The 13135-nt window shown below is 32.1% G+C and overlaps 1 protein-coding gene across 1 annotated transcript in view; it reads right to left on the bottom strand.

The window, feature by feature from the left end:
- The window catches only part of LOC149804283 (uncharacterized), an 82489-nt gene that overhangs the window by 25185 nt on the left and 44169 nt on the right, over positions 1–13135 (bottom strand). The window contains exons 3-4 of the mRNA XM_089938398.1: positions 7201–7345; positions 1521–1627 (exon numbers count right to left, since the gene is read on the bottom strand). Of these exons, the coding sequence (XP_089794524.1) occupies positions 1521–1627; positions 7201–7345 (252 nt within the window). The remainder of the gene's footprint in view (positions 1–1520; positions 1628–7200; positions 7346–13135) is intronic.

Here is a 13135-nt window from a genome sequence, read left to right on the forward strand (position 1 = left end):
TTGTGAAGGTGAGTTTTGGCTAATTGGTATAAATGTATTCAATACTAAACAGGTGCTGGATATGGCTTACAAATATAATTTTTCTGTAAAAATGTAAAAATGTGCAAAATAGTTAAATAATTAGGGACAAAAGTCTTAAAATTCCATTAAGATGGGACAATTTTTAAAAGTTGGCAGTAGTTTTCCACGATCAAACTTTGCCACTGGCATATTTCACTCAGATTGCAAATCTCCAAAATACAAGTGCAAAATTGGATGTAATGGTATGCACTCTATTTTTTAGAAGATAGTTTAGGTAGCCAGCAGGCACTAGCCAGTAAATGGAGTTTGTATATTACACACTTGAGAATAATTTTATCAGAACCAAACATACCCTAACTTACCATATGTACTCACTTATAAGTCAAGACAAATTACAAACAACAAAGACCCAGATCTGACACATCATAATACTCCAGCAGATCAGGATCTATTTTGTTTGTTCTACTGACTACTTCTAGCAATTTGCACAGACCCAGATCTACCAGCACTTTATGCAATTGCAGATATGGGTCTGTGCAGTTTGTAGTTGGACTTGACTTAAAAAGTGAGTCCATATGGCAACAAGATAGATTTTATGTTATATAAAAATTAATATTTTAGATCCACCCCTCATATACCACTGCTTGATATTGTTAGCATCAAATCAGCAAAAATAAAATTCATAACATCAACCAAAATCACTTTTGTTTACATGTTACTATAGATACCATTTGATTGTAATATCTTCTTTGGTACAAGGGTACAAAATGGGACATGAAACTGAAACATGACATGTTTTGATTTATTCATGTTAATAGGGGCATTGCTTGTTAGAACACGGTGGCGTCTGCAACTTTTTCCACATTAATCTGGCGCTCTCTAATCTTGAAATTGATACAAAGATAAGTGAAACACAATACTTGATTTTTAGAGCTTATTATCAGTTTTCCTTTCAAATTTAAAAGTGACAGAGAGCTACGTATAGACAAACATTTATCATAGTAAAATATCATGGGTGATTAAGATATTTGAGCCTTGTGTTCAATGTCCTCCCACACAGTGGAGAAGGAAGATGATATTCTTGTGTTTTGGGGGAGTGCAGACCAAATGAGTTCAAAATCAGCTTAATTAGGGAAATCAGTTTTTTAAAATATCGATTTAATGGTGATATGTTACTGAAAACTGAAATATTAAGTTTATGAAAAGCTCTATTTATGCAACCACAATTGGACACTAGAAATAAATTTAAACTACATGAATTACAACAGTGTTCTAGATTATCACGTTTGAAAAAGGTCAGTTTAAATGCTAGAAAAACTAAATTAAGGTTGTAGCTTATACTAGAAAGCCAAACATCTTCTTACCCCACCATTCAATCCCATGATCACTGTATATGTAGTTTATTATGGGAATCTTACATTGATTTATACAAGCATGAAGGTGAGATAATCAGTCTCTAATTAGTCATCATATTTGTAGAACAGTAATTAAAAACTTACTTTGCATCCTTCACATGTGTTAACTCCAAAATGTATCCCATTGGCTATGTCACCACAAACTTTACAAAGCACTTGGCCTTCAGCTGGCTGAACTGTCTCTGGTTTTTCTTCAAGAGACAAAATACATGTGCTTAAATCTCAAGGAACCAGTCTTGTTGATGTGTTAATAAAGTGAAACATGTATTGTTTAGGCTTATTTGAACATACCTCAAAGCTAATTAAGGATCTGTTTAATCAATGCTGACTTTAAGAAAAAATATTTTGGACATGTTTTGAATTTTTGAAATATCTCACATATGAGATAATGAAATCTGATACAGGCATCATACAAGTTTTTGTCAGCAACTGGTTTTCATCATGTTTCACAAAAATCATATATTTTCATACTTTAATTAATTTGTGCAGTCTCAGACTGTAGTTGATTTTAACGTATATTTTAAGAGCAACAATTAAAATTAACTTGTAAATATGTTTGTCCCAAAGCCGACCCAAATCAGGATGAATCCATGTTGTTTCCATTGGGTTTATTTTAGGGGGAATGTATTGAGTCTGCATATGAGCTATATAGGACCATAGGACCAATAAGGGGAAAAAATCATGGACTTTTATTTATTACAAGTACATGTCATAGGCAGCTAATTAATCATATGCATTTAAGCTTTAAATGATCTAAATAAATCAGACAAATCAATCACATTTATTCCATGGATAAAGTTGACTTAATTTTATTGGAGTTCCACCTGTGCAGAAAATTTAGGCAGCAAGAAAATGAGCTTTCAAAAGTAAAACAAATCACTCAAATACATTACAGCACTATAAAGTGGGATGATAATAAGTGACTCTGCAGGATGAAGACCTTTGCTCCAATCAGGCTAACTTTTACAAAAACATTGTACACAGTTCAGTTGGATGAGTCCCTTTGCTCCAATCAGGCTAACTTTTACAAAAACATTGTACACAGTTCAGTTGGATGAGTCCCTTTACTCCAATCACACTATTTTTGACAACATCCTACATAGCAGCTATTTATGATAAAACAATTCAAATAAATGTTCAAGTAGAAAATGTTTTAAACAGGTTTCCTGTTAATAACAAGTAAACTAATTCAATGTTTAAGCATAAAAAATATACTAAAAGCTGATATTGAAAAGTGAAATAATGTTGGTATTTTTAACAAAAACTGGTATGATATAATTTGATCTCATATTTTCATATCATCTAAACATTGGGAAATGGTCGTCTGCACACACAAAATTCCTGGATAAGACTATCAATAACCACAGTGGTCCTCATTTTAATTCATCAACATGGCCCCTTCCATAAGGTAGGTAAGGTCCTGAATTCCATTACATTGCACAATAGTAATAATACAATAACATGGCCCCTTCCATAAGGTAGGTAAGGTCCTGAATTCCATTACATTGCACAATAGTAATAATACAATAACATGGCCCCTTCCATTAGGTAGGTAAAGTCCTGAATTCCATTACATTGCACAATAGTAATAATACAATAACATGGCCCCTTCCATAAGGTAGGTAAGGTCCTGAATTCCATTACATTGCACAATAGTAATAATACATATTATACACACCAGCATAAGACCACCTCACCTATAAATATTACTTTGATGGATCCTTAAACAGTATTATAGTCAGGAATTATTTTATATCAGAGACACAAAGAATTATATTGCTTCTAAACACGTTTTACACAATACTATATGTGTATGCTTCAAGCCAATACTAATAAGAATAAATCAATTAATTAATTAAAAACACATGTACTAATTATTTACATTAAATGGGTAGCTAAAATTAACTATATAAAAATCAAGCCACCCACCCCTCATAAGCCCTATCTTACCAAATAGGAACAGTAAATTGAATGAAAATGGAGAATTTTAGCATTATTACATCTAATGTTATATTTTAATGCAATATTGAAAAATCCCAACAGTGTTAAAAATAGCATTAACAAACATAAAAGCAATAAAAAAAATGAACAATGTACTAAATATTGTGCTTGCAAAAGAATATTTTTTAAAAGAAAATTTTCAAATATTACTGGCTTAATTTACTTCTAATACTGCTCTTCAAACTACATTATTCAGATTTTGGAGATGTTAATGTCCAGATGAGGTTAATCATACAATAATAAGTCTCACAAAGAATGGTCATCCATGGTATACTGGACATACTTATAAGTCTAATCAAACTGCAAACAACAAAGATCCTGACTTGCCATAGCATAAAGCACCTGCAGATCAGTGTCTATGTAGTTTGTTCTACTGATTACTCCCAAAAAACTGCACAGAAAATTGGATAACCAAATTTGTGTGAGAATTTATTAACTCCCTATTGTGCAAGTTATGTCATTAACACATTGTTTTCAAAAACCCTGACGGGGCTTAGAGATTAGAATAGATCCTGATCAATATTTATGTGAATGAGAAAAAAATATGTATTCTGTTGAACACAATGATTTGATGACAGGACGTTCATCTGACATTTTTCAACATATAATGTGTAAAAGATACTAGATTGCAGCTTACATAAATATACAAACATAACATTATATCAAGCATAAAGCACCTTAGAAACATACAGAACTATATACAAGGCAAATACAAATTGAGAACAATATCAGTATTTTTCATTCAAATTCAAGGACTTTGATGAATATATTGTAAGTAATATGGACAAAACTGAGCAATTTATATTTGAATGTATTTACCTCTTTCAAAAGTCATATACCATTGTTTGATGGTATGTTTTAGTGAGTTAAAATGATGTGATAAGAACTTGCTGTCAATATCATACAACAGATAAGATCATGTAAACATGATAGGTTTGACCATAGCCAACTATTTGGCTATGTACATAAATTGATCAGGTCAGATTGTCAGAAAAGCTACTGTTTTTGTTGTGCAGAAGGTTGGTGATATTGCTAAGATCCCATGCTTTTAATTCTGTTTGGACAGTTGCCAAATGTCATTCATTTCCACATTTACTCAGGTAAACAGCAAAAGAAAACCTTTGTTACTTCACAGAGATCACAGGGTCTTGAACACTCCTGGACATAAAGAGGAATTATGGGTCTGAAAGAATAGTCATATACCATATTCATACTTATAAAAATCCAACTGAGACTACACTTTCTGAGACTGAAAGATTTTAAAACAACCTGTGTTTAATGTCTTTAATAATCTGTGCCCACATAAGCATTATTCTGGCAAATTAGGAAACTAATTTGCAATGCTGCAAACTACTGGTTGGCTTCATTGACAAAGCAATTTACATTTGTTTCGGATTCATAACAGGGTACGTATGGTAGATTGTGAGGATTCATAACAGGGTATGTATGGTAGATTGTGAGGATTCATAACAGGGTATGTATGGTAGATTGTGAGGATTCATAACAGGGTATGTATGGTAGATTGTGAAAGATCAGCTTGTGGAGAAGAATCAGCTAACTGATCTTTAGTTCTGTATGAACCGCAAAGCAGTTATTACTTGCTGTTTGCTCCAAAGCATGAGTTTAGAAATAATCTTGCCAACAAATTATCAGGTAAATGACTTTTCACTGCTGATCAAAAAGGTATTTTTGATAAGGTAAAAAAAAGCTTCAAGGTTTTCGATATGTCATTAAAAAAAAAACATAATTTTCCACTATTAAGGTGTACTTTTCAAGAGGTGTGTGGGACAGGTTTAAGACAGGTCCTTCTTGTACCAAGCAATGACTGAATATGATCCAACCTTAAATTTTGAATAGTCATATCGATGAATGCTTTTTTGTTGCAGTTGGAGTAGAACCTGTACTTATTTGCAGGCTTTTTATCTCTTAAATCATGGTGATATGACTTGCATGTTTGAAGACTGGGTGTAGAGTTTAAGTACTGTTCTGATATAATTTGTATTTTCGATAATTGGGAGGATGTATTTTCTGTCAAATTTGTAAATTTGAATCTTAAGTAATGGAAATAATAAATAAAGTCTTGACAATTTTACATTATAAGGGCTTGAAAAGTGTTATGGTACAGAATCAATGTTGCATCTCATCAGGATTTCTGGTTTTGTGTTATGAATAAACATTATTTACCTTTCCATTATGATAATAATTGATCATCTCAATAATAATAATGGCCATTTCCTGACAATTCCAGAAACTCTATGATAATTCATACAACATTATTTCTTCCATGATAAAACAAAGGGTCAACCTAATACATTTATCAAAATGTTGGGGGTGGGTTTATCAAAATGTTGGGGTGGGTTTATCAAAATGTTGGGGGTGGGTTTATTTTCAGATAAAGATATCCTCATTATATATTTGCAAGTATTTTGCAATGGGGGGGGGAGCTTAACATTAACAGTATATAAATATGTGTCCTTTTAGTTATTTTAGATTTAATATTCTTGGAAAAGGTACATAATCCAACTCTAAGAAAAATATGTTTCTTAAAATGAAAATTGTGTATAGTGAAAAATCAAAGAAAATATGTAACACAAGACCTTCTAAAGTCAGCTTCTTTTGTTTTTATAAATTGTTACTTGTCCCAGAGTCCAGAGACTGAAATGTGTAACTTTGCTGCTTGTTTAGAACAAAAATGTGTTCATAGAGCACAAATACCTTACCACATTGACCTAAAATGTAATACTTTACAAGTACAATGGACCAGGGTAACATTGCATGTCCCTACCACATTGATCTAAAACAAGATATATGTACTTAACTGGACAAGTCAAATGGACCAGGGTAACACTGTATGACCTTACCACATTAACCTAAACTGTAATACATAACTGGACAAGAAGGATGTACCAGGGTAACATTGTATTCCCCATCTACATTGTCCTTAAACAAGTGGTTAGAGTGTCTGCTTTGGATGCAGGAGATCATAAGTTCAAACCATGGCCAAGTCATACCAAAAGACATATAATATTGGTACAGTACTAACAGCTGCCTCGCTAGACACTCAGCATTAAGAAGTTAGTGTTAGGACTAGTCGGGCTGTTTTCAGGATAATGTGACTGGGTAGGACATGTCTGCGGCATGATGCCCCAGTGTTAAGAAATCACTTTAAACTGCTACACTGCAGACATCGTGGCAAATCACACACACACATACACACTGACCTTAAACATAATGCTTAGCTGGACAATTGGATGGACCAGGGTAACACTGTATGACTTTATCATATTGACCTAAAATTTACTAGTTAACTGGACAAGTCAGATGGACCAGGGTAGCACTGTATGCCCCTACTACATTGACCTTTAAGGTAATGCATAACTGGACAAATTAGATGGACCAGGGTAACACTGTATTCCCCATCTACATTGACCTACAATGTACTACTTAACTGGACAAGTCAGATTGACCAGGAAAACACTGTATCACCTTCATGGTGATGCTTTAGAAAATCCACTTATTCTGTTTTGTCCATCAGTTAAGAGGATGAAAGGATACATTTTATTTTCTGTATTCAAATCCTGGTCAGCATTAATAATCTAATTCAAGTGGTAGATTCACTGTACAGGAAATTTAGTCGATTTGACTATTTGAGGATATTAATCTGAGATACGTAACTAAAGTGTCAAAGAAACAAACAGTGATTGAAATAATGAATTACAAACTTCAGTGTAGTCCTTATGTATAATCTCCTTTGCATACTCACCTTTGCGGCACATCCCTGCCATAAGGCACCGTTGATATCGGCAGTACTGGCAGCGGATGCGTCCTTGTTTAGCAATATCACAGTTGCCACTACACTGGCATGTGAACGTCGGTTCTCCATCTTTTGTACAGCGAATATAAAAGCTCTGCAAGTAAGCAAATATAAACGAAGCTAAATATATATTTAATAATGTTAAACATTAAAATTCTTGTCATGAAAGTATAAAAACTCACAAATACCATTCAAATGATAAAGATATTAAAACACAAAATCATGTGTAAAGCATTGTGTACATTGTGAAATATCAAGCACCATTTCCAGGAACCAAGAACATTTAGTATGGCAGTGTCCTAATATTTTCACAAATGTATGATTGGCAACTGTGCACTATGTATGTGTTTTGTCATAGTCTGTACACTGAGTACAAATTTTATATAAACTTTGATTTAGTTATTTCTTATAAACAAAATTCATAAACTTTTTTTCGAAATTCTGTTTACTTTTGTATACAAACACAATACACATTATGGGGTAAACATCTACATTTAAAAACCCTTTAAACTTTTGGCACAAGGGGTCCTTTATAGGATGAAGTCTGAGAGGAACCACACCAATCAACTTATAAACAGTCACACTGTCAGCAGCATGTCTAATGCATTAATCTATCTTTGAATTGATGGTCATAGAAACCATAAAAGTGACCCATGATAAAAGTACATACAAACACAATAAATTGTAAGCATTTAATGATGTACAATCATGTTATTAATGATTCTCATTAATTAAAAACCAAAATTAAACAAGTTTACTTAAGTTCCAATAATAAAATAAAATCTTACCAATTAATGAGATTGGTAACTTCCTTATAAAAACAGTGGCAGTATAGTGAGTGACTTTAAAGTGAGGGACCACTTTACTGGATAATTAAAGCCTAGATGACTGTTGAAAGTGACATTTATTTTATCTAATAGTCCCTCACTTTAAAAAAAATGATTTAAATGAGTTGTTATCAATCATCCCTTACTTTTGAAATGTTGATTGTAATAATGTATTTTATACCTATATATAACATTGCATGAGATCCAAAAAGTGCAGTTCATCAAAACGTAGGAATGACAGGGTTTGATATAGTCATCAATCACTATATAAAGATGCTAAAATCACAGTAAATTTCAATTTACTGGATTGTAGAAATTGTGTGAATATAATCAGAGTTTGGATTATTTAGCTATATTGTAATGAATTAGAGCTGATGTGTTAAAAGTGTAAATAATCAGTATATTTACTTTTAAATATTTTAAATGATTGATAATCATGTGGAAATTAAATACATGTTATCACAGTGTAGAAAATTTGTTCTCGAGGGTTGTTATTCAACAGTTACAAAATTTTAAAAAGTTTCCATGATTCCACTTAAATAATATATTGTTGAATGTACAGTATTGGCTATCCATGAACTTTCTGAATGTACAGCATTGTACATTTTTTAATTTTCTGAATGTACAGTATTGTCCATCCATGAACTTTCTGAATGTACAGTATTGTCCATCCATGAACTTTCTGGATGTACAGTATTGTCCATCCATTGAATTTCTGAATATACAGTATTGTCCATCCAAATTATTTTCTGAATGTACAGAATTGTCCCTCCATTAACTTTCTGAATGTACATTATTGCCCATTCATTAAAGTGCTAATCTTGTACTGTGGGTATAGTCATTGATTCCATTAAACAACTAATCTTGTAATCTTACAGTCAGTGATTCCATGAAACAGTTTACCTTGTATTGTGGGTATGTTCATTATTCCATTAAACTGCTTATCTTTTATTGTGGATATGGTCATTGATTCCATTAAACTGCTTATCTTTTATTGTGGGTATGTTCATTATTCCATTAAACTGCTTATCTTTTATTATGGATATGGTCAATGATTCCATTAAACTGCTTATCTTTTATTGTGGGTATGTTCATTATTCCATTAAACTGCTAATCTTTTATTGTGGATATGGTCATTGATTCCATTAAACTGCTAATCTTTTATTGTGGATATGGTCATTGATTCCATTAAACTGCTTATCTTTTATTGTGGGTATGTTCATTATTCCATTAAACTGCTAATCTTTTATTGTGGATATGGTCATTGATTCCATTAAACTGCTAATCTTTTATTGTGGATATGGTCATTGATTCCATTAAACTGCTTATCTTTTATTGTGGGTATGTTCATTATTCCATTAAACTGCTAATCTTTTATTGTGGATATGGTCATTGATTCCATTAAACTGCTTATCTTTTATTGTGGGTATGTTCATTATTCCATTAAACTGCTAATCTTTTATTGTGGATATGGTCATTGATTCCATTAAACTGCTAATCTTTTATTGTGGGTATGTTCATTATTCCATTAAACTGCTAATCTTTTATTGTGGATATGGTCATTGATTCCATTAAACTGCTTATCTTTTATTGTGGGTATGTTCATTATTCCATTAAACTGCTAATCTTTTATTGTGGATATGGTCATTGATTCCATTAAACTGCTTATCTTTTATTGTGGGTATGTTCATTATTCCATTAAACTGCTAATCTTTTATTGTGGATATGGTCATTGATTCCATTAAACTGCTTATCTTTTATTGTGGGTATGTTCATTATTCCATTAAACTGCTAATCTTTTATTGTGGATATGGTCATTGATTCCATTAAACTGCTTATCTTTTATTGTGGGTATGTTCATTATTCCATGAAACTGCTAATCTTGTACTGTGGGTATTTTCATTATTCCATTAAGCTGCTAATCTTGTATTGTGGATATGATCATTGATTCCATTAAACTGGTTAGTTCTTGTTTAATCATTGCTAATTAATTTATTGCGCTCACATTTTATATTGGTTGATGAGAACCACTTATAATATAGAATTACATTATCAAATGCTGGTATCCATTTATGGAGATTTGAATATCGTACTTCAACACAGACTTGTAGAAACATCTCAACATAAGATTACCTCACTCATAATGTAGGTCACTTTAATGTCTTCCATTTATCACATTATCAAGTGAAAGCACTGTACGATATTTGTTATTTATACCTATAGGAGTAATTGTGCTTGCATACAAATTATGTCAGTGTAACCAATATTTTCATCAGTTAAATCACCCTATTTATTTTTCATTCTTTTTCTTAGCAACTAACAGAACTGTATGTACCTGCTTCTAACTTGGATCCTGATGCAAATAACAATATGTGATGGTAGATCAGGATCTATATTGTCTGTTCTACTGATTACTCCTAACAAACAGCATAGATCTGGATCTACCAAAGCAAAATGCAATGGCAGATCTGGGTCATGGCAATTTGCAGTTAGTTTGGCTTTGGTTTTGTGGGGTTTTCATGCCACAGAATAGGGCTATAGATGATGGCCAGTACATTTGGTGGAGGAAGAACCCAGTAGACCCCAGGTAGAAACACCAACACACCAGAAGCTGCTGGCAAGCTTTCTCACATGCTTACATTGGTTGAGCCAAGACTCAAACTCATGTGGACAGGGGTGAGATGTGTGAGTGACCTGTAAAAGTGAGTGCCATAGACCACTCAACCACCAAGGGTCCCAATTTGCTGTCAGACTCATTTAAGCAAATATGTATAGTAATTATCTCTGTAGTCAACATAGTTATCTTATTTTTCTTTTTTACTCACCATTTTATAAATGAAATGAGGAATCATGCGATAATGGTGTAGCTCTAAATTGTGCCAGTATGATTTAAAACTAATAATTTTTCTTCAAAAGAATAGTAACGGATCCATTTTCTTTAAAGGTGATTAAGACATCATAAACTTATGCAAGCTATCTGACCAAAAATTTGAATCAAAATTCCCTGATGCAGTTTGACTCAAACTATAAGGGAGTATATATGGTGTTACAAGACTCCTTTTAAACTCTACCAGTCTTCCTTATTTTTTAATCTTTGTGCATCCACATGAATTAAAAAATAAAATAAAATTGTCCATGAACCTTCTATCAGTTTAATCATTGTTTATTTAATTGACAAGTTACAGAACAATCCATGAACCCAGGGTAGGCTCCATAGTGATAAATCCAAACAGGAAATACAAGGTATCTAATTGGTCAACAACATGCAACTTTCTGAAAAGCATGCCTGATAAAGTGTCCCATAAATCAACCATGTAGCAAGCTTGAAATAACTCCAGTAACAAGGTAAACTGTTCCTTTTATTTAGTGAATTAATGACTTCTCAATATCTCAATTTTGATTTGTCTTTAAATAAAAAACATAAAAAATTGACTAATTAGTGTTTAATTGCTATATTGAATAAAATATCAGGCTTGAGAAATGTTTTTGTTTTGTTGGTTTTAGCAACACTTTTGACACATTACTGTCTATATCATGCAGAGCATATGGGAGCTAAGTGCCTTTTGCAAGGACACACAGAAGCAGCCTACCTGGGCTGTCCAAGACAGGTATTGAACCTGCAACATTTGGATTAGGAATCTTATGCTCTACCAACTAGGATACAATGGCCCTCAAAAAGGCTTGATTAGTAATAGCAATGGCCCCCAAAAAGGCTTGATTAGTAATAGCAATGGCCCCCAAAAAGGCTTAATTAGTAATAGCATTTTTATGTTGAATGAATTATTATATGTGAGTTTTACAAGTGAAACATGTAAGAGCTTTTAAATTACAGATATAACATTTCTGTTTAGCTTCCAAGACAGTTTATAAATTTTATAATGTATTATTTTGATTTATAACCTTAGTCTATATGTACCTGTTTTAAGAGATTTGATCTAGAAAGTACAAAATGATTATTTAAGTTTCCCAAAATAGCTTGTGTCAATCATAACCAGCTGTAAATATATAGGAAATTCATTGTGCTTTAGACAAGTTATTTTGATTTATAGTTTTAGAATTGATGTAAAAGCATGTTCTAAGATCACTCACAAAGGAAATATTAAACAACACATGACTAAACAAAATTGAATAGAGCTGTCAGGAACAGAGTTTCCAATAGAAACATCAAACTTGATTATTCTAAACAGTGGAGTTGGGATATTTCATCAACTATATATTATTATATACTGTTAATACATTGTATAAAGTGCTTCATAACAAAAACATAATACCTATTTGGGTAGCATATAAAGGAGAGTTTATCATATAAAGCAATTTCAATAGTGTTATCTATATAGAGCACTATTTCAGTATGAATATTCAATCCATGTTGAATGGAGATGGAATTTCTATTGAACTTGGCAATGAATGTCTTATCTCAAAACCAAGTAAAACTTATACAAATATAAAATATATTATATTCACTCTTTGCTGATTCAGATTTAGTATAAAAGTTCATAAAGAAAAATTATTTTGGATCAATAATATCTTTAAAATGTCTATTGTATGTTTTCTTTTGCAATAAGAAATGGACCTATTAAAAAGATAAATTTGATCCACCACAGAGCCTGAAACTGATGTCAAGACAAAATGTAATCTAAGTGTCATGGATGGATGGATTGATGGATGGATGAATGGACAAACAAGGGTTACACTGTTATGGTGGTTGTGGAAAATGTATTACAATCGGGTTTCATTTCATTCTGAATCTTAATTGGAAACATAAATAATGTAAAAAAGATAAAGTGAACATGTGTGTATTGTCCACATATGCTGCTAATTACATCACATTTCTCAATGAATTTTGCAATTGTGTCAAACTGGAAAATTTAATTGGACATTAATTTAATATAAATATGAATATTCAAGATCCATAACCCATACAAATATATCATTACCATTTTGAGACATGTAATCTAGAGCACATTCATGTATATATATCCTCATCAAAATAGTTATAGAGACACAGTCTATCAAAATAGTCATAGAGACACAGTCTGCATTTGGTTTTCAGGTCC

The sequence above is a fragment of the Sinohyriopsis cumingii genome, chromosome 2, assembly GCF_028554795.1.
Source record: "Sinohyriopsis cumingii isolate HCF-2022 chromosome 2, ASM2855479v2, whole genome shotgun sequence".
NCBI classification, from domain to species: domain Eukaryota; kingdom Metazoa; phylum Mollusca; class Bivalvia; order Unionida; family Unionidae; genus Sinohyriopsis; species Sinohyriopsis cumingii.